The sequence below is a fragment of the Dipodomys merriami genome, unplaced genomic scaffold (genome assembly GCF_024711535.1).
Source record: "Dipodomys merriami isolate MVZ:Mamm:240054 unplaced genomic scaffold, mDipMer1.0.p SCAF_2, whole genome shotgun sequence".
Classification (NCBI taxonomy): domain Eukaryota; kingdom Metazoa; phylum Chordata; class Mammalia; order Rodentia; family Heteromyidae; genus Dipodomys; species Dipodomys merriami.
In genome coordinates this window covers 89,835,828-89,862,342 of record NW_027203381.1, presented here as the reverse complement: position 1 = coordinate 89,862,342, position 26,515 = coordinate 89,835,828, and the positions used below count along the sequence as shown (strand labels likewise).

Below are 26,515 nucleotides of genomic sequence, written 5' to 3'. Positions count from 1 at the left end.
TGGAGAATCATAGTCACACTTTCAGCAAAGTCTATGCAGTGGGAGCCAATGAAGAATTGTTTATGAGTTCAAATAGGAAGAATGTGAAAATCTACACTAGGTCATACTTACTGTTTTCCTTCTCAAAAATAAAGACAAACTTTAGAGGGACCACTAGAAAATCCTGGTTTGGTGAAATCTGTACATTTCACCAAATGTTAAAGGATGTTTAACATAATCTTTTAAATTATAACTCCAATTTCCACCACAAGAATACAGGGGTAACTACTTTCCAGTACATGTATACACCTACCCATATACCAATTATGGTACATACAAATAAAGGCTGTCTTGGAGGACTTCAAGTTTCAATAGGAATTTCAAAAAGTTTTCTAAGTTCTGTTAGAAAAAAGTCATTGCCCAGAGTCAGCTCAGAAACAGGCCATTGAAGAGATATTCAAAACCCAAAATTCAGATCACATTCTCTACAAAATTCATTTTATTTTCGAATTGCAATAGTCAATCTATGTTGTAAAATTTACAGTGTAGAATGAAAATGCTGGCAGCATTTCTTAAATTAATTAATAAAATACCTGAGTTATAGAGTCTGGACCTGCAATGATACCACCAGAACTTGGAGCTGTTTTTCTCTACAGACTATCTTAATCTGGTTGCTATATAAATGCCTAGGATCCCTCAAAGGTCCACATACCTCTCCATATTTCAGAAAGTCTACTTGGAACTCGAGAATATACCAAAGTGGAGTAGAAATACTAATCCTCACTTAATTGCTGGACAGTTTTTGATGCCTATACATATATATAATATGTATATAAGCATATATATATATATGTATATAAACATATATATTTATATGTTTTAAATAGAAAATATCCTTTCACTGGTAGAAATAATTATTTCACTAAAAAATTAGTAAAAGAAAATACTGAAAACTATGGCTTAAAGGCAATTACAGAGAAAGGAAACCCACAATGTCTTATTAAAATAAGAAGAGATAGTATGACTTGGGCTTACAGTAGTAGTTCAGAGCTTCATCCCAGAGTGCTTCTTGATGTTCAGTACTTCTTACTACAACTTAAGCTGTAGCAGGGTGGATGCTAATTCTTTGAAATTTCCTTGAAGAAGATATGCTGATTGTAAGGTCTTTAAAAACTGGCATATTTCTATGGTAGATGTAAGGGAGAACTCATATAGTGTGATTGCTTAGAAAGGCAAAGTTCAAAATAAACACTAGGAAGCACTTGAAAGAGGTGAAGTGGGGTTAAGGAGAAAGAGGGAGAGGAATGAAGTGGAAAAGAAGGAGAATGAAGTCAAGAATTCAAAATTAAGAAGTGGGTAGGGAGGGATGGGTGAGAATGTTGAAAGAGGTGACATTAATCAAGATATATTGCATTCATAATCTGCTTTGTTAAATGACAAATCCTCTGGACAACTACTTAAATTTAAAAAAAAAACTGGCGTATTTCTAGAGCTATGTACATAATAGGTCTTCTTCATTTACATAATAGACCTACATAATAGGTCTTCTTCGTTTAGACATCTCTCATTTGGTCTCCTAGCATCCTCTTAACTGGCCTTCCGTAGCTACTTATTCTGACCAATTCCTCATAAAGCAGGAAGATCCTAAAAACAAGCAAAACTATGAATTTAGTCATATCATTACTCTGTTCTCACTTTCATAAGGTTTTGCATTATGAAATATTCCTCACATGGAGAAAGCTCTAACCCTTATATTTTGTATAAAGCTCTTATATTCACTATTCACTCCATCTTAGGCATACCAAATGTATTTCAAGTCCCTTAAATCTCTTTCCCACCAACAGTCCTACTGTTCCCTTGCTTAGAATGTTCTTCCTTCTTTGTTTGTCTGGAACCTTCAACTAATCTTTCAGCTCTGAGCATCCATGGTGTCCTCAGCAAAGTGTCTTGCTCTCAATCAGTCTTCAACTCTCTCCATCTCTCTGACTTCATGTCACTTGAATTTAACAAATTGCAACTAAAGAATCATTTAATTAGTGTCTTTTTCAATTCTATTCTGTAAACCCAATGAAGGTATGATTGTCTTCATCACCTCAGTACAAATGGGAACAGGAAACAGAAATGAATGGATTTTTGCAGCAATGAAATAATGAACATTAGTCCATCTCCAACAAAGTTGTGACTCTGTCAACTTATTCTATATAATATTAACAAGCCCATGGCAGTTTCTGACCACTGAAGTAGGTATTAAAGCAAGACTGTTCAGATTCTTTTATTCTCAAATACTCTTTATCAATTACGTTGCTAAACTAGGGACATGTAGTAATGTTTCTTAAAAATATTCCTGGAATTCATTGTGGCAGCTAAATTTCGTGGATAGAAACAAACTGGGGACCTCAACAAAGTGAACCAGCATGCAAATGAATGGGTCACCACCAAAAACTATGACTGAAAGGCCACCCAAGAAGTAAGAGGAAATTCAACAAGTATTCTCTAGAATAGCTAACTCATTTCAATGAAATAATGTTTTTATAGGTGGCAATGGACATACAAAAAATTGTATGTATATACATACACACACATCTATGCATATAAGATTATATATGGCTTCCAGGAAGTGTTGTAAGGATTTCTTAAGATGATTTATGACTGTATTACTACCAAGAAATTCCTAAAGTAGATTATTTCCAAAATTCTTGGAAGCTAAATTTGGCAGAGACAAATTTAACCATAGAGATTCCATTCCCTGAGATCACTGTCAATCTCTCAAGGAGCTTTAGCGCAAGATATCTATATTTCTGTGGATCAAGTGCTCACAATTTAAATAGCTAATGTAAAAATCTTTCTAAAAAACATGGAAGACGTTATTTTCAGAAACTTTCAATTTAATAACTAATGAGCAAATGGGGAGATATATACAAAAATAAATATTTAATCTGATATTAAGCCAAGAGATTAGGAAGCAAAACACTGTTTCAAGTGTGTGGGGTGGGGGAGCGGGAGAATTGCCTGAGTATTTAGTGGTGGGTGGAAAAATGCATCACCGCTGTACCTGCTATGTTTTGTAACCACAGACACTATCCAGACATGGTATTATTTAGTCCTCCCTCCTCATGGACAGAACCTACAGAAGTGAGCTGAGAGGCTAGAAGTTATCAGGCTAGCGTGTGGTAAACATAGGACTTACATTACCTTGTTGCTAACAGGCAAAGTCTCACTATCTAGCCTAGACTCCTTGAATGTGCAATCCTCTCTGTTTCTCCAGTACTGGAATTATAGGTGTGTGTCACCATGCCTGGTCACCTAGTTTGTGATTCCAGGGCTACTGGATGCTCTTTCTACATCACACTGTCAAGTTTTTCTGCTCTGTCAAAGGATTCATTGCTGAGTGCTGGTGGCTCCCAGCTATAATCCTAGCTACTCGGGAGGTTGAGATCTGAACATTGCAGTTTAAAGGCTACCTGGGTAGGAAAGTCTGTGAAATTCTTATTTCCAATTAGCCACCAAAACAGCAGAAGTGGGACTGTAGCTTAAAGTAGTAGAATGCTATCTGTGAGCAAAAAAAGCTCAGGGACAGGTCCAGGCCCTGAGTTCAAGCCCCAGGACCAGAACAATAACAAAAAAAGAAAAGCATGAATTGTTCATTAAAGTATACACTAAGCATAATGCTTTTAACACTTTCTGTTCTATTATTTCATCCAAATGAGACTTTTTTTTTTGTACTCACCAGTAACACTTTTGGTGGCACTGATTTGAATTCAATTCCTTGTGTTTGTCAGGGAGGCTTTCTGCCACTTACACTTCAAATCCAGACTTATGCTTTAGTTCTTTTTCAGATAGGATCTCATGCTTTTGCCCCAAGCAGAGCTGGCCTTTGTTCTCAATCCTCTACCTATCACATTCCACATAGCTGGAATTATTGACATATACTAACATGTCTAAATTACTAAAATGAATCTTTAGCCAGGAGCTGGTGGCTCACACCTATCATCCTAGCTACTCAGGAAGACAAAATCTGAGGATCTCCATTCAAAGCCAGCCCAGGCAGGAAAGTCCATGAGACTCTTACCTCCAAGTAACTACCAGAAAACGGGAAGTGGAGCTGTGGCTCATAGTGGCAGAGTGCTAGCTTTGAGGAAAAGAGCTCAAGGACAGTACATAGACCCTGAGTTCAAACCCCATGACCAATAACAAAATAAAAAATTGAATCTTGATTATTTTCTGTGTAATAGCAACAATTAATGCAGACAATATGAGTCACAGTATTCAAAACATATGAGATGAAATGCTGGTCTTACATTTTATCTTAATTTTCTACCTCCTTCAAATTAAATTTTAACAGTTCAAAAAATATTTCTTGCTTATTTTGTACTGTCTCATCTTTCTGCAGGGACTCCTGGTGTATGAGGACTTCATTTTATTTTTTCCATAAAGATAATCTGATCTTTAACATAAACTGTGAAAGGGGAAACTGAGATAAAACTCTAAACAGATATGATATAACTCAGTATTTCACCAAGTTAAAAAAGGTATCTTATGAAAGTAAAAAATGAGTATTTTCACTACTAAGTATATAGATTTTATGTAAAAGTATGATTAATTTTTGGAATTCTGAAACTGATCTACATTCTGTCAACTTTGTGTATTAATTGTAAATGTCTAGTTCTTCTACTCCAATCTCAGATAAGACGTACTTGAAACTACATCTCACTTTTATTGTCAGCATTTACAAAATGTGGAAGCTATTACATAATGATGAAAATTACCTTGCTTATTTGTAATTGAATATGAAGCCAAAAATCCTCTTCCAGAAAGATGAATGCCACTCATGAACAGCACTGTAATTTCATGGCTTTTTGACTCAATCGAATGGTTCATATGCAATGCCAGACCACAGTATTTGCCTAGGAATGAAAGAAAAGCATTTAACTCGTCTGAATCTCATTAAGTCAAGATTATTTTCAATGTACATAACAGAACCACCTATTCTAACAAACTAGATATTAAGATTAGTAAAAATAATTAGTATGATATTTAATCATTAAAAATCATATTTTTCCTAGAGAAAAAAAATGCCAAGTGAAAGTGTTTAAAAGACTCAAAAGAAAATATGGTACAGGTATGACTTGTAAAGAGTGAAATTTCTATATCAACATGTGTACTCTTTAAAGCAATAATGAACAATTTGATCAATGAACAACATGCTTCCTCAGGACCTCCTATATTCTTGGTCTCAGGGTAACTCAAACTTTTTTGGTCCTACACTATTTTCTTTCTTAAGATTCAAGACTTCTTCCTGTTCAGCCTTCTTAGATCAGATCTACTTCCATGGCTTTAATGATAGCCCAACAATACACAAACAAAACTTTTACCCACAGCCACAGCCTTGTCCCTGATTTTCAGGTACACGTGTACACACACACACACACACACACACACACACACACACACACACACACACACACACACACACACACACACACACACACACACACACACACACACACACACACACACACACACACACACACACACACACACACACACACACACCTACCTGCCTAACTTCTAATGTTCAATGCATAACAAAAATGTAAAAAAGGGGCTGGGAAGGTAGCTCAGTGGTAGAGTGCTTGCCTTGCATGCATGAGGCCCTGCGTTCGATTCCTCAGCACACATAAGCAGAAAAAGCTGGAAGTGGAGCTTTGGCTCAAGAGGTACAGCGCTAGCCTTGAGCTAAAGGGCTGAGAGACAGGGCCCAGGCCCAGAGTTCAGGCCCATGACCAATAAAAAAAAGTAAAAACAAAACAAAACAAAACATATCTTCAGTACTATTCCAAGTAGAATAGTAAAAAGGGAGAAGAAGAATTGCATATTTAAAATGGGATTTTCTTACATAGTAACTTGTCTAAAAGAATAAAAAGTTCCGAAACTCATTTGAGCCATTAGAACATCACTTGAATAAGAGCAATGTGGAAAAGTGATAACATTCATTATCAGGAAATTAAGCATTACAATTACAGAGACTATACCACATACCCAAGAGAGTGGCTGTAGTCAAAAAGACTAACCAAATATCAAGCTTCAGGGAGCATGTAGAGAAATTAGACCCATTATATACGAATGGAATGATACACAACGTAGTCTTTCCAGTCTTTCTAAAATGGCTTGTCAGGCTTCAGAGTCTCTCCATCTTCTCTTCCTCCCCCCTCTCCCCCCACTCCTGTCTCCCAGAATTGGGGCTGGAACTCAGGGTTTCACACTCTTACACTGCTTTTGCCATTTACAGCTGGCATTCTAGCGCTCTCCCCATGCCTCCAGTTTTGGCTTTCTTCTAGTTTATTGAAGATAAGAATCTCATAGATTTGTCTGTCTAGGCTGGCTAGAAACCCTAAACTAGTGACAAGTGTCCTTCCTTTAATATAATCAAGATGAGCTGCCCAAATTACTAGGTCTGATATGTTCATGCCTGGTGTTTCTGATATGCTTTGATATTTTTGCCAATGTAATGTTCATTGGCACCAATAAGTCATTTATCATTTTGTGCTTCAGGTTATGCGGACAGAGGGTAGTTGATGTAAAGTCATTCTGATTGGGCATTTGTGGCTTAGGTTCAAAACTAGTGCTTTACAGAATGATGTGGGTAAAGCTCAGCAGAGCCTAAAAGCTGTGTTCTCCTCATCCTAGAGTAATCCAGAGCAGGCACAGGGCAGCCTGTTCTCTTCAGTGATTCCACAAGAGTACTACCAACTAATACTTCAATGTAAGAGACACACCAGTTTTACCATACCTATACCAATGTAACATATTAGAAGTATACTATTCATAATAGTGATTCCAAGGACTAAAAAATTAATAGTATTTTTCCCTGTCAAGTTTTCTAAGCAAATTGTCCTTTTCTCATTAAACTTCTGCTTTAAGGAGAACTTAAAAAGTCATCTCTGGCTGGGTGTGGTAGCACACTTCTGTAATCCCAACTACTCAAAAGAAGCACACATTGGGATGCTTATAGTTCAAGGCCAGTTTGTATGTGCACGTGCACACACAATCACTAGTGGGGCCTTGTTCAAAGAACAAGGCAGTTGGTGCATGACTGTAAATTACAACTCTGTGGAAGGCTATGTTTGAGAATTGAGATGTAGCCCAGCTTAGGCAAAAACTGAGAGACTATATCTAAAATAAACTAGAGCAAAAAAGAGCTGAGGGCATGGCTCAAGGAGCCACCAAAAAAATAAGAGGTGTGGAGGTTGGAGGGTGTGGGTAGTTATCTTCTGGAAAGCCAGCACACTTCTGGAAAGAAGGCAGATTCGTCTTCCATTTCTGTTTCTTTTCTTTTGAAAAGGTGATGACTCAAGGTCCTGGCTCTTATTAAGTTGGCAGCTTCTTTCAGGATGGCTAGTAGTTTCTCATGCCAAGTATGCTAATGTAAAAATGCAATGAGTCATAATGTGCCGATTTCAGCAAAACCAGACTTACTGAAAGCATCACAGGTGAGACACACATAGCATACATATAAAGCAACTTCTTTCAATAACTTTCTAGAAAAATAGGTTTTTCACCACTGAGGAGACATCAAAATCTATTTCCTAAAAAGGAATTCTTTTTTTTAACTGTATTTTTTTTGTCTTTTCTTTTTGGTACTGGGGATCGAACCCAGGACGTTGCACTTGCTAGGCAAGCGCTTTGCCACTGAGCTACATCCCAGCCCTAAAAAGGAATTCTTGAATGGCACAGCATTGCATAGAAAAGTTTTCATCCAGTGAAGTTTTCAATTCCTCCACGATCTGTCCCAAAACATTCAACCTTTTGAAGTAATGCCATTTTTTACGGATAACGCCTGCCTAAGAAACATGAGGCCCCGAGTTTAAACCCAGTACCACAACAGCAACTAAAAAGATGGACAGAGTGGACCAAGAGGTACATGAAAAAAAGGTTATTCAACATCACTACACATCAAGGAAATGCTAATAGAAAACCACAATGAAGCTAGGAGCCTGTGACACACTTTAGTTCTAACTACTTGGAAGCCTGAGACTGCAGGACTGTAGTACAGGTCAGCTCAGGCAGGAAAATTCACAAGCAACAACAGATAACAGGGTACAGGGATACAGCCATAAGATAAGAAGACTAAAAGAGGCAACTGAGACCCAGGAGTGTGTCTGGGCAGGAAGTGAGATCTTAAATAAAAAATAACTGGTACAGAAAAAGTACTAGCGGTATGGCTCAGATGTAGGCTGTTTACCTAATAACCACAAAGCCTTGAGTTCAAATCCCAGTACCATATCAGCTCACATATGTTAGAATGACTGCTATCAAAAACAGGAGAGATAGTAAGTGCTGGAAAAAAAAAGATGAAGAAATGGGAACCCCAAACACTACTGAGGGGATACAGTACAGACATTACAAAAAACAGTATGGAGCTTCAAAACTTAAAGCTAGAACTACTATATAATCTAGTAATCTCACTACTGGATATCTATATAAAGGATATGTAGTGTGCCAAAGAGACATCTGCACTCACATGTTCGTTACAGCAATAGTCACAACACCCAAGATATGGAAACAATCCAAGTATTCATTATTTAGCATATATAGGACATTCACACATAAAAGGTCATATATTAACATTACAAAGAAAGCATGGATAAATTCCATAAGCTGGAAGTATTACAATCAACATTCTCTAACTCAAAAAACTTAAGTATTTTCAATATCAAAATAAAATCCTTCCAAGTGTAAACAAACCTACTAAACAGTTATTAGGCAAAAGAGATAGCTAAACCAAATTATAGATTCCTAAAAAAATTGACAACTGCCATATTACTACATCAGTGCAATAATGTATTAATACAATGTACTAATATAACGTATTAATGTAACACACGAATTCACTAATATAATAAGATATTAACATTAATATGTTAATGGATTAATATGTCAATTAATATATCAACAATTAATTATTGATATACGTCATTCTCTGGGATACATATCTTAAAAATTTAATCAGAGTAAAATTTCTAGGCTTAAACAGTGTGACAAAAATGAAAGTGAGCAACAAAGCCCACCAAAAAACACAGTGGAGAAAATCTGGAAAATAGAAACAAATGAAAATGTCAAGAATAGAAAGTAGATCTAATAAATCAAAATTTGTATTTTGAAAATGTTTTAACACAAAATAAGCAAATCACTACTTAATTTGACAAGGAAATAAAGAGAGAAATGCACAAATATACAAGACGGGCAAGAAACTATGCCACCAAAAAGGTATCAGGTCTAGATAGTTACACAAAACAAACTTTCAAACAACAGATGGTTCAAATGCTCTACAAATTTCACCAGAACCTCAGAAGGAAGGAAAACTTAGTAACAGTCTTATTTGTATTTGTAACATCAATAATTAAAACTTATAGTGTAAACTAAATTATAACCTAAATAAATTAGGGAGGTAAATAAAATTAAATGAGGTTATAAAAGTGGGGCCCTTTTGGGGCTAGGAAGGTGGCTTAGTGGTAGAGTGCTTGCCTTGCATGCTCAAGGCCCTGGGTTCGATTCCTCAGCACCACATAAGCAAAAAGAAAAAAGCTGGAAGTGGCACTGTGGCTCAAGTGGTAGAGCGCTAGCCTTGAGCTGAAGAGCTGAGGGACAGTGCCCAGGCCCAGAGTTCAGGCCCCACTAGCAGACCCCCCCAAAAAAAAGGGGGGCCCTTCATTTTTGGAGTATTTCTCAATTATATCCACAAGGGAAATGATGCTAATAAATGTGTATAGACCAATGTGAAAAGCTGTCAAAATGGAGACAAAAAATAACTAAAATTAATATGTATGTTATGTATGTATTTGTAGGTGTAATAATAAACACCTTTATAGCTTAATTTTCACCTTTAGAGAGCAACTGTCTCAGAAATCAGAAATTAATCAGCAATATGATTCAAGTTTATTATATGCACATATGGAAATATCACAATAACACCCCCACAATGTACAATTAACATGTGCTAAAAGTATATATAATGAACCATCATAAAAGAAAAGATAAAAACCTAGATAAAAAACTTAATGGAGGGGCTGGGAAGTTGGCTCAGTGGTAGAGCGCTTGCCTTGCATGCCTGAGGTCCTGGGTTCGATTCCTCAGCACCACATAAGCAAAAAGAAAAAAGCCAGAAGTGGTGCTGTGGCTCAAGTGGTAGAGCGCTAGCCTTGAGCTGAAGAGCTGAGGGACAGCGCCCAGGCCCAGAGTTCAGGCCCCACAACCGGACCCCCCAAAAAAAAGCTTAATGGAATTTTCTAATCTAATATAATCCATCTAAAAAATGAATTAGAACATACAGCCATCTTAATACCATCATAAAAGTTATTTCATGAAGAGTCTATACAATTTACCAATTCAGAGAAGAGTTACCTAAAGTCACAAGAAAATCATGTTATTAAATAATTTAACACCCTATCCTTTCCTAAAAAATACAAAATATTCATTAACTGTCAAATAAACCAAAATTGCCTTCTCAATTAAAATACATCCTATTTAAGTGATGATTTTAAACAGTTCTGAAGGAACCATTCTTTTATTTCTTTTCCTTTTAGTCATGAGTCCATAATACCACCTCTCAGGGTTAAAACTCTAAAATTAACAGTTACGTTAAAAAAAAAAAAAAAACCGTGATACCAAAATAGGAACTATTATTACAGGGAAATGAAGCTCATCTGGTCCTGCTTCTGTTGTAAAGGGAAAGTGAGGAAAGATGAGAAAGGAAGGATCAGCCGCATTAGTAGTAAGTGCTCAAGTCTACCATGTATGTTTCTTCCTGTTATACTCTGCAAAATGGTAAACATCTATCCTTGAATAATTTTTCTTTCTCTGTCACATGCGACAGGCAACTTTTGCTTCCTTCCACTACCAAAACCGGCACCAAAATAGTGCAGTTAGGTGGGGGAGTGAGGGAGAGCATCAAGCCCAAAAGGACTTTCCATTCACCCCCTTTGATCTCTAGAGAGTTTTGTACTCCCTTGTGTGAAGAGACAAGGAAAAATAAAAATAAAGGAAATAAGGGAGAATGGATATTCATTAAATACTTATCACAAGCCAAACGTTAAAAAAAAACATGATTTCATATAACCTTTAAAAGTAAAGAAAATGACTGAAACCTGGGCATCTTTGGGTAACTTATGTAAGGGAATCTCAGCAAGAATTCCAGCAGGTGACTAGACTCAGAAGGCAATTTTAACACCTGTTTCCCATGTCACTTTTTCTCTCTAACATGTTATCACTATTTGTTGTCCAAATACATAATTCTTGTTTTCTATTTTTAAAAAATTACTATGAGAATTTTATGAAATACACTAAAACAGAAGTATAACAACTTCCATGAATCCATTGGGCTGCTTCACCAATAGCCTAGCTCTGTTTCTCTTACCTACTCCATTACCGTCTTTTACCCTGAAATAATTAAAACTACATCCTACATATTTCAAGTGGACTTTGGAATGTATCTAATAAAATTATAACTAAAATTATAATATCACATTTTAAATATTTTGTTATTACAGATTCCTCTAAAATCCTATTACCATTTATTACTCCTAAAACAATGCTGATAATCTTTTTTAAACTATCTAAATAAGTGAAATATCTAAGAATTCTTTTAGTCTCTTGGCTGGAATCGGGACTCAAAGATGCCAGGCACTAGTGGTTCATGCCTGTGATGCTAGCTACTTGAAAGACTGAGATGATGATGGATAGAGGCCAGCCTGGGCACAAAAGTTCACCAGATCCGTTTGGGTATGGTGGCACATGGCTATGTGAGAGGCTAATTGGGGAGGACAGGAGTCCCAGGCAGTCTGGGCACAAAAGTCCAAGAGACTCCACCTCAGTAGAAGACATTGGGCATGGTGGCACACAACTGTCATCCTAGCAACTATGGGAGGAATATCCAGGAGTATCTATGAAGGAAGCAAGACCCTATCTTAAAAATGACCAGCAGAGAAAAGGGCTGGAGACATAAATCAGTGGAGAGCACCTGTATAGGTAAGTACAAGGCCCTGAGGTCAAACCCCAGTCCTGCAAAAGATTCAAATAAGAACTACACATTTAGAGAATGAGTTGCAATACACACAGTTCTTCCCATAATTTTTTAAAGTTATTTTGAAGAAACAAGGACATTTTTCCATACAATGTTTTCCATATTTTTATAGTCTTCATGTCTCCTTCAGCAGAAGAGCTGAGCAAGAGTGCCAAGCCCCTGATTTCAGGCCCTGGTACCAGAACAACAGAACAAAACCAAACAACTTTAGTTTCAGAACCTGAGGCAACAAAATATTATTGCATATACATTTAAGAAAATATCCTCCTACCTATTTCTGTTCTGCTCACTCCAATTCCGTTATAAATTCTCAAGTAATTAAAGTGGCAAGAATCAGAGTCTTCAATGTCAAAGTCACCAAACTTGATACGAATTCTTTCTGTCAACTTTACACGGATCTCCCATTCACAAACAGAGCTGTTGGGGTAGGTCTGTGGGTAGTTTTTAGATGAAAGGGTTCCACTTTCAGAGCCTAGCACAGTATATCCACATCCATCACCTTTAAAAAAAAAAAACACATATACTGTTTTTAATCTTAAACTTTGTGAAGATTTAAAATCATGCGGGAAAGCAAATACTTTATTCTACCAATAGTTTCTTTATATGTGATAAAACAACTGACATGGTTCTTATTATACTTACAGCAAAGAGCAAAAAGGTCAAAACAATCATGATTACCTAGGTAATTTATAAATTCAAGGGACTTTTCAATCTGAATAAAAATGAGCACAATTTTGCAATAAATAATAAACATATAATAAATCTAATCCTTAAAAGAGCATCAATTTATAGTAATTGTTCAAAGTAAACACAGATCAGTTTTTATCTATTCATAAACATTATGAGCTTCTAAAACCTCTGTGAGAAGCGGAATGATTTCATAACATGCACTCAAGATTATGCAGGCTATACCATATTCCCTTCTGAAACCATTAAAGCACTATTTGGTGAAGTTTAAATTTTATATTCTACTGAAATATGATTGCTTGGTAGCCCTTTGAACAAAGCTTTACTTATCCCACTATAGAATGAAGAGAAAATAGTAAGTGTGATAGTTTATTAAAGACTAGGAAAAATGACTTTTATGTCTTAGTGGCATTATTTGTTTCAGAAATTCTTTAGCAACTGAATATAAAGAATTAGGTACTTTAGTATACTATCTGCAAAGTTGAAATACTTGCACCTTTCTGTTTACTGCAAGCTTATTTTTAACTGACTATCCAGAAAGAGGCATTAAATGTTTAGTTAGTAAGTTTAGGCTGCCACTTCAATTGTACTGTTTAGCATTCAGTAACAATGGAATTCAAATGAATCCAACTGGATGATAAATGTATCCTTTTAAAATGACATCTTCTTTCAAATACTTACTCAAGGTCACCTTTGGAACAGTACCATTTTTGTACAAAAAGTTGTACTGAAAGGGACATTACTGGGTTTTAGCCTCACTAAAGATATAGCTCAAGAGAATTTCCAACATCTTCCACAAAGAAACAACTCTGTGCCTAAATTCTCATGACTTTAAAGTCTTACCTTCTGCAAAAAGTTTATCTTCCAATCCCTATTAGTATTCCTCTTCCTACTTTACTTATTTTAATTATATTTCTACTTTTTAAAGTGAACACTCAAAATCTGGCTTTCAAAATATAATATAACCACACTTATAAAGCTTAGCTTTTAGTGGACAGTAAATTTTAGCTATTTTTATACATACCAACTTTCATTTCACACACAAAAACTAGACATAGCAGCTATGCTCTCAAAATATATCAAGGAAGAACAATCTAAATGTGAGGTTCTATGCAATATATTCCCTGATCTTTTGCAACTACAAAACTTAGGATATTATACAACCTGAAAAATCTCCTGCAAATTTCCACTGTACTACCGTGAAAAATGTTTTGAATATCTCTGCTGGATATCATCTAAATTAAAAACAGGGCTATAAAAACCCCACTGTGAAAATAAATGAGTTGAAATATAAATAACTTTTGAATAAATCATTAACATTTTTCCTAAGAGAAGAAAACAGCTATCCTAAGACAGGGTTTCTCACATTATGAAACTAGTCTAAAATGTTCTCTTACTATTCAGAAGATAAAAATGGTGCTTCATGGAAGTGTTTCAATCTTTAAAAAACAAAACAAACACTGGGGGGCTGGGAAGGTGGCTCAGCGGTAGAGCACTTGCCTTGCATGCATGAGGCCCTGGGTTCGATTCTTCAGCACTACATAAGCAAAAAGAAAAAAGCCGGAAGTGGCACTGTGGCTCAAGTGGTACAGCACTAGCCTTGAGCTGAAGAGCTGAGGGACAGTGCCCAGTCCCAGAGTTCAGGCCACACGACCGGATCTCCTCCCTCCTCCCTCCCCCACCCCCTCCGCAAAAAAAAAAAAAAAAAAAAACTGGATAAATAAAAATACTCAAAATATGAATATGTTTTCTTTAATAAACAAGCTATGGCAGTGATTCAAGTGAAGCATTCATGGGATTCACAAAGTCCAGAAATACCTATCAAGAGATGAATGTCTGACTTTGTAATGGCAAATGGTTTCATTTTTTATAGGCTACTATTCATTCAAAGATTGTCATTGTAAAATGAGCTTTACAAAAAACAAAACAAAAAAAAACAGTAAAAGCAGTATTTGGAATAATTTTTAGATGTCCTATCCTGTTTACTTTTCAATAAGTGTAGTGTTTCTTGTTTTTTCTATCATAAAGCATGATGTCTATAACAACAAAATAAATACTAACTAATGAAAAACAGAGACTTTTTTGCATGTGTGTTGATGAGAAAAGAAAACAGCTCAGATAGAGATGTCCTTTTCAGCGTCTTCTGTAGGGAGAGTGAGGGTATAAAAGATTACTTAACAAGTAATGTGCCAGGAATGCTCTAAAACATGTGATGGAGTTCAACACTTCATCTTCTTGCAAGATGAGAAAACAAAGTTGTAAGTAACTATGCCAGTCTTTTAGAATGAATAACAAATGTTTTATTTCTCAAAGAAATTTGGTAAGTTTAACATGACTACATAAACAGCTAAACTTTCATCTACTGTTACAGAGCACGGTTTAAAATACTCCTGCTGTAAAGACAAAGCTGGGCACAGTACACATATTCAGCAGGCCAGCAGCTTCATGTGTTCTCCTCCTGTTATTTCAAAGAAGGAAGGGCGTTTTACATGGCAAACTCACTAAATGATTTTATGAATGACATGTATCCTTGTAGTTTGAAAAACAAACCACTGTATTCAACACTCAGAAGTTCTAAGGTTGGATTCTCAAATCAAAGAAAGTCCTTGTCCTCATTTTCACTTCCTAAGTAGCTATATATTCCCAGGTGATTTGGACAGTTCTTAAAACTAAAGACTTTCCATGGAGAATATTTGAAATATGATGAAACATTCAAAAGTAAAACTAAAGCATGGAAAATATTCTTTATCAATGATTCATCTAAGACACTTGGAGAGTGGTTCTTACAACCGAGGCAGCGGCTCCCATAGAGGCCATTCTTCCTCCCAAGTCGGTTACTTGAGTCAGGGCTGTCACTCATTGTCTTCTAGAGCTAGCAGCCTGAAATGCTACTAAAATATCTTATAATCAACACTATAGGAAAAACACCCCTAAATGTGAATGGAGCTGAAGTTGTAAAGTATTGATTTAGGGCCAAGGTGAAGAAATCTTAGATGTAAGATTTTCTCTAGCTCTTGGCAGGTTTTCATACCCAAAGGGAAATGCTGTTGTACTCACTAAAAGTATAATTCAGGGAATCATATTCTCCCAAAGGCCATCAATTATGCTAAAGAGTTTTATGTTCCACTTAGCAATCTTTGAAACATGGGGAATGCTTCATTTTTCTTTAAAGAAAAAAGTATGTATTGGTCTTAAGAGCTAAGATTATTTTACCTGACTGAAGAGTTTTTAACATTACAGGTAAAGGTTATCAATAAGGTCAAGAATAATTATGCCCAAATTTTCTGATTAGCATTCTACACTGGGAAGAACCATGTCTGTGACCAGGCTACACTACCTACTATCATTCGTTCACAAGGCAGAACTGACAAACTACTGGAAGAGAAAGTTCTCAAAAAGGATGTATTATCAGTCCAGTCTATACACTTACCAACCTTTCTTTCTCCTCTATCATCACCACTATCACTGTTAATATGTTTTCCTTCTCTCATAAAGGGGGAAAACCCTCCATGTCATTGTTTTAGCTTAAATTTAATTTCAGTGGGGAAAAAAAAAACTGCTGGAATGTGATCTTATGGTTTGTTTGGCTCTAGATTTATCTATCTGGAGAATTACTCACAGAACATGTGTCCACTTTCACTAAAGAGTACAAGGTCAGATGTGTATGTGTTAAGCCACATAGAAATTCTGATATTACTCCAAGAAGAGAAGTGATTTCTTTTCACTACTTATCTCTAGAGAAAACAGAAAGAGCATTAAACATATTGAAATGACAATGAAATAAAGCAAGTAGGAACACAAGCTTATTCTAGGCTATTCTACTTAAAACTTCAAGCATGTTACTTATTATTTATTTACTTAGTTATTATTTTTGTCAGTCAGGGGGCTTGCACTCATGGCCTGGGCATGGTTTCTGAGCTTTTTTCACTACCACTTTGAGCCACAGCACCACTTCCAGTTTTCTGGTGGTCATTTGGAGATAAGAGTCTCATGGACTTTCCTGCCCCGGCTGGCTTTGAAGTGTGATCTTCAGATCTCAGCCTACTGAGTAGGGTAGGACTACAGGCATGAGCCACTAGTGCCCATCCTCCAAGTGTATTTTTTTAGGTAAGTATGCACTCCCTGGTGATTACATGTAAACTTCAACCTGAGCTTATGTCATATTACAAAAAATAATATTCATTACTAAACTTAAATAATATGAAGTCTATGATTCCAGAACTATTTCCTATAATTACAGCAAATACAAATGCAGGAAAGTTTTACAAGTATGCCAAAACTAGACAGCATGGTAATTATAATGTTTCATTATAATAAATTATGAAAAATTTAGACTTTTCCAGGAAACTCTCAAAGATTTTGATTTTGTTCACTGTGAATTGGTGAATCTGATCATATTTTCTCTAAGTAAGTGTCATGTCTGTGAAACTTCATAATAAAATGAAAAAAACAAAACAAAACAAACAAAAAACAGGTACCAGTGGCTCACACCTTAGCTGCTCAGGAGGCTAAGATCTGAGAATCACGGTTCAAAGCCATCTGGGCAGGAAAGTCCATGAGACTCTTATCTCCAATTAACCACCAGAAAACCGGAAGTGGCACTGTGACTCAAGTGGTAGAGTGCTCACCCTGAGCTGAAGAGCAGAGGGACAGCACCCAGGCCCAGAGTTCAAGCCCAAGTTGATTAAAAAAACAAAACAAAACATGGCGCATTTAGGGAAGAGGAAAAAATGTTGTAAATTACAGCTGTTATCTAAATGCATCAAATTTCATTTGTCTAAAAGTTTAAGTGCTTTACTCAGAACTGAATTTTTAGAGGAGAAGTACTTTGTAAGTCCTATAACTGAGGATCCTTAAATTATATCACTCTAATTCTCAAACATAATTTGAAGTAGTACTTCAATTCTCTTAATGTCATGTTTGCCCCTGGTAACATCCCTTGTTCTGAAATTAATATATCTACTCTAGTTTTCTTTTTTTTTGAGTATGCTCACATGGCATATTTTTCTCAGTTTCTACCTTTTTTTTTATTATGGCAAATATATTTAAATTTTCTTTTTAAAAATAGATCTTATTTTCTAGAGCAGTTTCAGGTTCACAGGTTCTCCATTTTTTTCTTCCACCCTCCCCACCCTTTCTCTTTCTTTCATTTCATTTGGTTGTACTGGGAGTTGAACTCAGGACCTTATACTCACTTGCTCACTCAGCTAACATTCTACTACCTGGGTAATATCTCCAGCCCTGATTTTTCTGGATGTTTTGGAATGAATCTCATGAAACCCTCCAGATTCTAGCTTTTGAGTAGTGAGGATTGCAGGTGCGAGCCAACATCAAGTATTTTTATTTTTATTTTTTAGTGCTATATATAAGACAGTGATTCATTTAGATGAAAGAGGGAAAATAAGTCCAGGAAAATAAGTTGCTCCATCTTCATGCTTTCTAAAACTCAAACAATCTGTGCGAATGTAATCATTTATGGAACTGAATTAGATGAAGGAATGTAAGAGATACAGAACCTCACATACATACCCACCAAGTACATCCGCAACCACCTCACCTCTATTCATTTTTAGAGCCAGGCATACATTAAAAAAGAAAAAAAAGGGGCTGGAAAAGTAGCTCAGTGGTAGAGTGCTTGACTTGTAGGCATGAAGCCCTGGGTTTGATTCCTCAGCACCACAAAACCAGAAAAAGCCGGAAGTGGTGCTGTGGCTCAGTGGTAGAGCGCTAGCCTTGAACTGAAGAGCTGAGGGACAGCACCCAGGCCCAGAGTTTAAGACCCATGACTGACAAAAAAAAAAGAAAGAAAGAAGAAAAATTAGGTTCTTAGTACATTCTGTTTAATTTAGAAATAAACCAAAAGAGTCATATTATGGTAAGGAAGTGATACATTAGAAAGGCTTTACAGTTAGACTTTTGAAATCCTGGGCATGGAAACACTATATTCCTATACAATCTCACCTGAATGTAGAATTAATACATCCATATCCCAAAGCAATTGTTCGGGTTTGGTAAATTATTTAAAATACAGTGGACTCTATAAATGTAACATTCTTCCTTTCAGAACAGAAGGCTTGTCTCTCTAAGTATCCTCCTTATTCTTTCTGTGGACTGCCTGCAGTTATCAACCATTTCATATGACCTTGTACCCAATGATGAGTTGACTGGTCCATAGATGCATACTGTCTCACACTGGGCCAATGTGGGCTCCCAGCTCACCCGCCATTTCTATGGACTCTGCACAGTTAAGAGAGATCCCAGAATGTATCTACTGCTAGAGCTGCAAGTCTCTGGCTTCCAGTAGCCATAACTTCTTCTATTCAGAGAAAGGAGGACGAACATGAAGTCCAGGTGTATTCCTGCTTTCCCCTTGGCTTAGTTTGGTCCAGCTCTATGAGGTATCTCAGAATCCTCCCAGCATTTTCTCCGTCTACCTTAAGCAGAATTAGCTTCCTATTCCCTATAATAAGCCTGAACTTTCTTCTACCTATGAATGTTGCATATCTGGACAATAAGTTTCTAGGATACAAGCTGCAACAAGGGTACGCCCAAGGGAAAGAGATAAACCATAATCTAAAATGATCTGAGATGATGGAGACCAAAGGAAGTTAAAGAAATATCAAAACTGAGGTCAATAAAAGAGGCGAAAGCAGTATTCCAGTTTGGGTGGTTTAAGAACAAATTATTTGAACCATCATGCCTTGCTGTCACTGACTAGAAAGCCTCAAGTGGCGCTGTTGGCTCAAGTGGTAGAGCGCTCGCCTTGAGCTGAAGAGCTGAGGGATAAGCATCCAAGCCCCAAGTTCAAGCCCCACATCCGACCAAAAAAAAAAAAAAAAAAGATTGGAGACTCTACCTAAAAATCACTAGCTGGTAATTTTATAATTTTTTTTTTACCAATAAATCTCTAAAAAAAAAAAGCTATGGGATTAAAAATCTGATAATTAGTGCATATGGAATGTGTGCTATGTTTCCAATTTTTATTATTCAAAACTAATCAGAAATACAGCAGAAAAGGCTGCCTTGATTTGTACATCTGAATATGACTGAAGGAGAATGTTCTTATAGTTGTTTTCTTTTCGATTTAGAAAGTGTCTCACTACAATGTGCAGCCACACTGCTAGCCTTGATCTTGGGATCATCCTGCTTCAGAGATTGGTTGTATGATTATATGTGTGTGTGTACCAGGCTCAGTACACACTTATGTTTCACCAGAACAATAAAAGGCACGGAAACTTCTACACATAATGTTGACATTAGTAACAATTACTTCTTGCAGTTTCCATTTTTGACAACTCACAAATATCCTTCAGAATAGATTTCCCTTAGTCACAAGCCCATCAAGGCATGATTTGACAGACTGGAAAACTTGTTTGCCATATTAGTTCCAAATATAATTATGGAACTAAAATTATTCTTTTAAAAAAATCTTGATTTGTTTCATTGGTTTAGTTACTAAATTAGCAATTAGAAAACAAAATCAGTACCCTTGCCAACATATCATATTCCATAGGTATAAATAAGTCCCCTTAATGGTATTAAAAATTAATTTCCTATTATTTTATAGCATTTAAATCACATTCTAGTCCCAAAGACAGACATACTTCCATGATACAAAGGAAAGTTATCTTCTGAAACAAGGTGACCCAAACTGCTAACATCATAATGTAAACTGGAAATATAACTTCAATCATAGTAGACCACAATTTCCTCTTACATTTATTACTATAGCAAATGTGCCTTCAGCAGAAGTTTCACAATTTTAAGTGTTTTAGAAAGATGTATATTTTACAGAAGAAAGTTTTCAAAAGAAGAGAAAAAATTTGAAGATGAACTTAGTATCAAATTTACAGCTAAAAAATACAGGTATAAAAGTTACATCCAGCTCAGCACCATTGGTGTCTCCTACCTATAATCCTATCTACTCAGGAGATCTGAGGATTGTGGTCTGAAGCCAGCATGGCCAGTAAAGTCTGTGTGACTCTTATCTCCAATTAGCCACCAAAACACCAGAAGTGGAGCTGTGGTTCAAGTGATAAAGTGCTAGCCCTAAGCACAAAAGTTTAGGGACAGTGCTAGATCAAGTTCAAGCCTCAGGACCCACACACATACACAAAAAGTTACATCTAAAATGCCAGTAGATTGAAAATGCAACCAGATATGACAAAGTAAACAGGACCCAAGACACAAAAGACCTCTTCTTAATTTGTCATATAAATTCCGTGACCCCATATATGGTATATACATGTGCACATCTGAGGGAAGCTGGGAGGGGGCCACAGAAAAAAAAATAAAACAAAATGCCAGCAGAGTAAGATGTACATCAACAGCAGCTATAAATTTATTAGTGAACTAAGACTGATTAAAACACATCACTGCTGTGCAAGGTTGGCAAGTTTTTAAACAATTAATTTTATTCTCAGCCAAATAAAAAGAAAAATCACTGTCAGCAGAAAAATATGCTGAGGATTTGCTATGTGCAGCATTATTGGAATGAAGATAATATAGTCCACTCTTTCAAAACAAGGCAAGAAGAACAGTTCCATCTGAGCAGAAATATCAAATATATGTCTACCTGGGCTGGCTGAGGAGAAAAAAATATATTCAAGAAACATTTTTTTCACAGTTTATTTTATTTTGACTACAAAAATTACAAACAATCTGGAAAGTATAAATATCCTGAATTCTACAATTCTATCACCAGAAGACAACCAATTGATAGGGCTAGATGCAAGTGGTAGAAGCTTACTTAGCATGCAACTTCCTGAGTTTAAACGCCAGCATAAGGAAAAAACAAAAAGCAAACAACAAAACCCAACTCTTTCTCATAGGCCTTCTTATAGGGTACACAGGATACCTTGTTGCCTTCTTAGATGGTATACACAATACCTTGTTACTAGCATTATATCACATGGACATTCTCATTATTAAAAAGTTTTACACTTGTTTTAAAGCACTGATCTTTTTTTCTTTTTTTAATGCAACTTCCTTCCAGTTATGTGAGGGAAGACCAATAACCCCTAAAGCAATCTTGTGGGCTGGTCAGATTAGCTTAAAAGGATTCCACTGAAGACTGCATTAGGGTAAGAACTATATTAAGGAATTCACTTCTTCATAATTCCTGAATTTTGACTTTGAATGTTACCTGTGCTTCCTTTATCAACTTAGTAGGCAAAGTTTAATAAGGCTAAGCATTTATAACTATGATTTTCTCTTTGCAAAACTCAGTTCATTTTCACTAACGTGTATTCTCACATACCTCATACAGAATGAGGCAAAAAGAAATTGACTAAATCAAAGTTTACCCAATTTAAAAGGATTTTTTAAAAAAGCTAACATACTAGTCACTAGCATCTATTGGTATTAATCTATATTGGTATTTACATAATTATATGAGATGACTGTGAAAGAAACATTTGTCAAAATGCTCATGGTTTGAGTAACCTAGGCATGAAAAATTGCAAAAGTAAAGCTTTAGGGGCTAGGGAGACATAGAACTGATTCTATACCAGTCAAAGATTTGTTTAAAAAACATGATGTAAACACTTTCAGATATGCAAGTAAGTGAAACAGTATAGTGCTTACATATTCCTTTCAAAGTACCATATATTCTTTTGTCTCAAGGACAATGGCATCTCTCTCACCAGGTTGTTAAGAGAATCAAATGAATTAATACCCATAAACCACTAAGTCCTGTGCCTCCCACAAAGCAACCTCTGATCAGTATTAGCCAATTCCTTTTCCTAGGAGCGCTAGGAAGAAGATACATAGTTGGGCTTCAATACTTCACCAAGAGAATCTCACACTCTAATATATTAAGTTCTGATAAAAAACCTTCCTGCTAAGCATGTAAACCGTAAATTATGATTTAGAAATGTACATGAATGTTAAGTTACCACACGTTTTCCTTAGACACTACTTTTCCACATGGCTGTCCAAACTAAAATATCTTCTCAATGTCAGCCTCAAGGCCTTGATTCCTTACTTTACTGACACTAAGCCGGGCTTACAGGTTTTAAAAAAATTTCCTAACAGTAACAAACAATCTAGCCTTCATCCTTCTCACTTCAATATAATGAGAACAGCAATGGAAAGCTATGTGCAATTACTAATGCCAAACTGATTTCAAATAAGGTTAGTACCACTAATCTGAAAACAGCACTAAAAATTAAAAAAATCAGTCCCCACTGTTTCCATTATGATCTTTCAAGAAATAGGTCTGCCTTCTTCTGAACTAAGTTTCTCAAGGATTGTAGATGGGGAATCGCTCCCTTAGGACAATAGTATATGTTGCCTTGGGGTAAGACTCACACGTTTGCCCAAGGTAATTTACAAACCACCATCCTCAGTAACCTTGAATGTTTAAAGAACACGCAGTGAGCCCAAGATAACAGGAGATCACCATTTCCTTCACTCTCTTTGGAACCTGAGCACTTACAAAGGGGTGATAACCATCACTACTCACACGTCTCCAACAGATGTAAGTAACTATTTAATTTCCTGGCCTAGGTATCTGCATTTAATTTCCTGGCCTAGGTATCTGTCCCTCCATCCAGAAGGCTTAACTTTAGGGAGTAACGCCTTCAAAAGTTCCTTCCATGCCGCCTCACACCCCCATTTTTCAGTTGTAAGGATTCAAAATCCCAAGAGGCATCATCCCTGGCAGGGTCTCAGGATCCTTCCTAGAGGAATGAATGGACCCCCCCCCCATCACCGAAGTACAGAAAGCATGGATAATTGGGGGGGGGGGGGAGGCAGAGATCCCATCTTTGCAATTCAACCTGCCGGGCTCGCGCGCAGCCGGGCAGGGGGGAGGTCTCACCGTGCCCAACCCCCGGCTTTCGCAGATCTGGATAAAGGACCCGAAGACCCGACGGCTGGGTGCCGGAGGGGCTGCCCTCGGGGCTCAGCTTAGTCGCGCCATCCCCCGGGGGACCCCTCACCTTGCTGGGCTCCAGCGTCGTCCAGCAGCACGAGCAGGAGGAGCAGGAGCAGGAGGAGCGGAGGCATGGAGGAGGAGGAGGAGGAGGGGGAGCCCGGAGGGAGGGAATGGGAGCCGGAGACCGGGAGCGCGGCCCAGGCGGGGGCGGCGGCCGCGGCCCGAACTCGGGGACACGGCGCGCCGCGCTTGGCTCTCACCACCGCCCGACTCGCCATCGCGGCGGTCGGCGACCTGCCTGCATAGTGCGGGCGCCCCGGAACCCCCAACGCGGCCCCGCCGAGGCCGCAGCACCCGAGGAAGAGGCTGCGGCCGCGGCGGGAGAGGCCGGGGCAGCGCGCGCCGCGCCCCGCGCCCGCACCCCTCCGCCCCTCACCCGCTTGCACCTCCTCCGCCTCCGCCGCTCCTGCCTGCGTCCCTTCCCTCCGCTCCCCGACACCCCGCCTGGAGCACAGGGGGAGGGGAGGGAAGGAAGCTGCCGGAGTCGCCGGGGCTCAGACCTGGCGGGGGGGGGGGGGGATGGAGGGGGGAACGCGCCTCCCGCACCACGCTCTCCACGGACACCCCAACTCGCCGCCCGCGGCTCTGGCTAGCTGGCAGGCAGGCCTGCCGCTCGCTCCCTCGCGCTCCCTCTCCCGCGCGCTGGACACGCCCCCTCTGCCCTTCTGACCAATCCAAAATCACCTCGGGTCCGTCTTCTTCTCCATCACCCAATCAGCACGTTCTCTCCTCGGTCGACCCGTTAGCTCTCCGACCCATTCCCCCAGGGTCACCGCCCCTTCTCTGCTCTCTCCAATCGCCTTCTGCTTTGGGAAGCGTCCCAACCGCCTCCCCCCCTCCCCCAATCCGGACCCGCCCACCAAGCTGCCGGCTCCGCCCCCAAGCTCCAGGCCATTGGGGCCCCCGCCCTACCCGAGTGCCTGTTATTGTTGGGACTGCAGCCCAGAGAGGTCCCGCTGCGGCGACCCACCGCTGGCTCTGGTCAATGACTTCCGGGCCTTCCCCCATCCCGCCTTCCGCAGGCTCCTCCCGCCCAGCTGCCCTCAGCTCCTCCCCCGCCGCACATCAGACCACTGGAAGGGGTGGGAAACCTGGGTCCTGGAAGAGGAATGACTCTAAGGAGCTCGTGTGTGTGTGTGTGTGTGTGTGTGTGTGTGTGTGTGTGTGTGTGTGTGTGTGTGTGTGTGTGTGTGTGGTTAATATAAGTGTTTCATGGACTTTACTGCCGGAGTTGGCTTCGAACTGTGATCCTCAGATCTCAGCCTCCTGAATAACTAGGATTGCCAACATGAGCTACTGTCTCTTTTTTGTCGTTGTTGCTGCTGTTTTCCATTTTAAAACTACAGCTGATTGTTGCAGCAACTTTGAATGGCAATAACAGTTGTATTATTCAATTCTTAGTATATGTGTTTTGTGTTTCTTGTGACCTTTACTACAACAGGGAATAGGAGAGGGTTGGGGGGGGGGGGTGAGGGTAAAAGAAAGACCCTGTGGCCAAGGTTATTGAAAACTTACACCTGAAACTTCACCCAGACATGCTTCAGAGAATTGTTGAGCACCTGATATCTGTCTGAAAAATATCAGGAGTCACAGCAATAATACAAAAATCTGGAAGAATCTAAAGAAGAAAGAGGTGATACAGATTGAAATAATTGCAAATAAATGTCATGAGCAATTTGGTGGAGATGCTGTGCCGATAGAGCAATAAATATAATTCATTTTGAGAAAGAGGAATACGTAGTACCAGGCAGTTACTGATTTTGGAGAGGAGAGAGGTACCATTTGGAATGTTTTTAACACGATGTTTTAAGAGGATGGTGTCATTCTTAACAAATAAAGGAAATTAGGTAAGACACATGTTGTGGAAAATGAAGTTGCTTTGGGGGCCGATAGAGCACCAACTTATGTTGTTTCTACTTAGATGGTTCAATTCACAATATCAATGCCTGTGTGATGCATATTCAGTAGAAACTGTGCATTGATTTTTTGATTCTCATCTTTTGCTAGGCTAGCAACAATATGTATTATGGAACTCTGATGCTTGACAATGACAAGTCACAGCTCCCAGCCAGTATACACTCATAAGAATAATCAATTGATGCTCTACAATGTACTGTACAACGAAGTAAAGGTCTTTGGCACCTTAAATGAACTAAATGCATTTTCAAATTACAATATTTTCAATTAAAAGATGAATAGATCTGACCCTGTAAGTTGGAAAACTGCATTGAAGTTGTAATACCAACTCTGCTAATAAGTAAGACTATATGACAAGCAGGTGGATGGTTTGTTATAAAGCACAGGTTGAAGAGTGTCTCACAATTATGAATCTGGTAGTCATAAATATATGATGTTCAAAAACATGAAAGAGACTCATAAAATTAAAATCGGGGTCTTGGAAAACACCTCGGAAATCATCTTTTTCAACTCTTGCATACTTCTCACACAATAAGCTTTCCACCAAATAGATTCAAATAAGCACTTATACTGGACACCCAAGAAATCCCTACTGTGTCATAGCCCTAATGTAAGCACTGCTTGAATAAAGTTCAGTCAGAGGAGCTCACATTCTTGAGGAGATGGCAAACATAAATATTGTCATTAGTACCACATTTGACATATGCACCAGTGTCAATACCACAGTGGAGGGAATTCAAGAAACCCATTCACATAGAATGAAGCCTCGGCTGAGTCTTGAGTAAGGATATAATGAGAATATGATTTCTGTTAAGAGACATAATAGGCTGAATCATAGGCACCAGAGTGCATAGTATTAATGGAATTGAGTAGAGTTGATTACTGAGCTCCTAATTGGAAAGCAGCAACAACCA

The 26,515-nt window shown here is 38.1% G+C and overlaps 1 protein-coding gene across 2 annotated transcripts in view; it reads right to left on the bottom strand.

The window, feature by feature from the left end:
• Dcbld2 (discoidin, CUB and LCCL domain containing 2) overlaps positions 1–23,912 on the bottom strand; it is a 53,785-nt gene extending 29,873 nt beyond the window's left edge. For both annotated transcript variants that reach the window (XM_070030405.1, XM_070030406.1), the window contains exons 1-3: positions 23,689–23,912; positions 12,330–12,557; positions 4,746–4,883 (exon numbers count right to left, since the gene is read on the bottom strand). In XM_070030405.1, the coding sequence (XP_069886506.1) occupies positions 4,746–4,883; positions 12,330–12,557; positions 23,689–23,902 (580 nt within the window). In that variant the 5' untranslated portion in view covers positions 23,903–23,912. The remainder of the gene's footprint in view (positions 1–4,745; positions 4,884–12,329; positions 12,558–23,688) is intronic.
• Between the last annotated feature and the right edge of the window lie 2,603 nt (positions 23,913–26,515).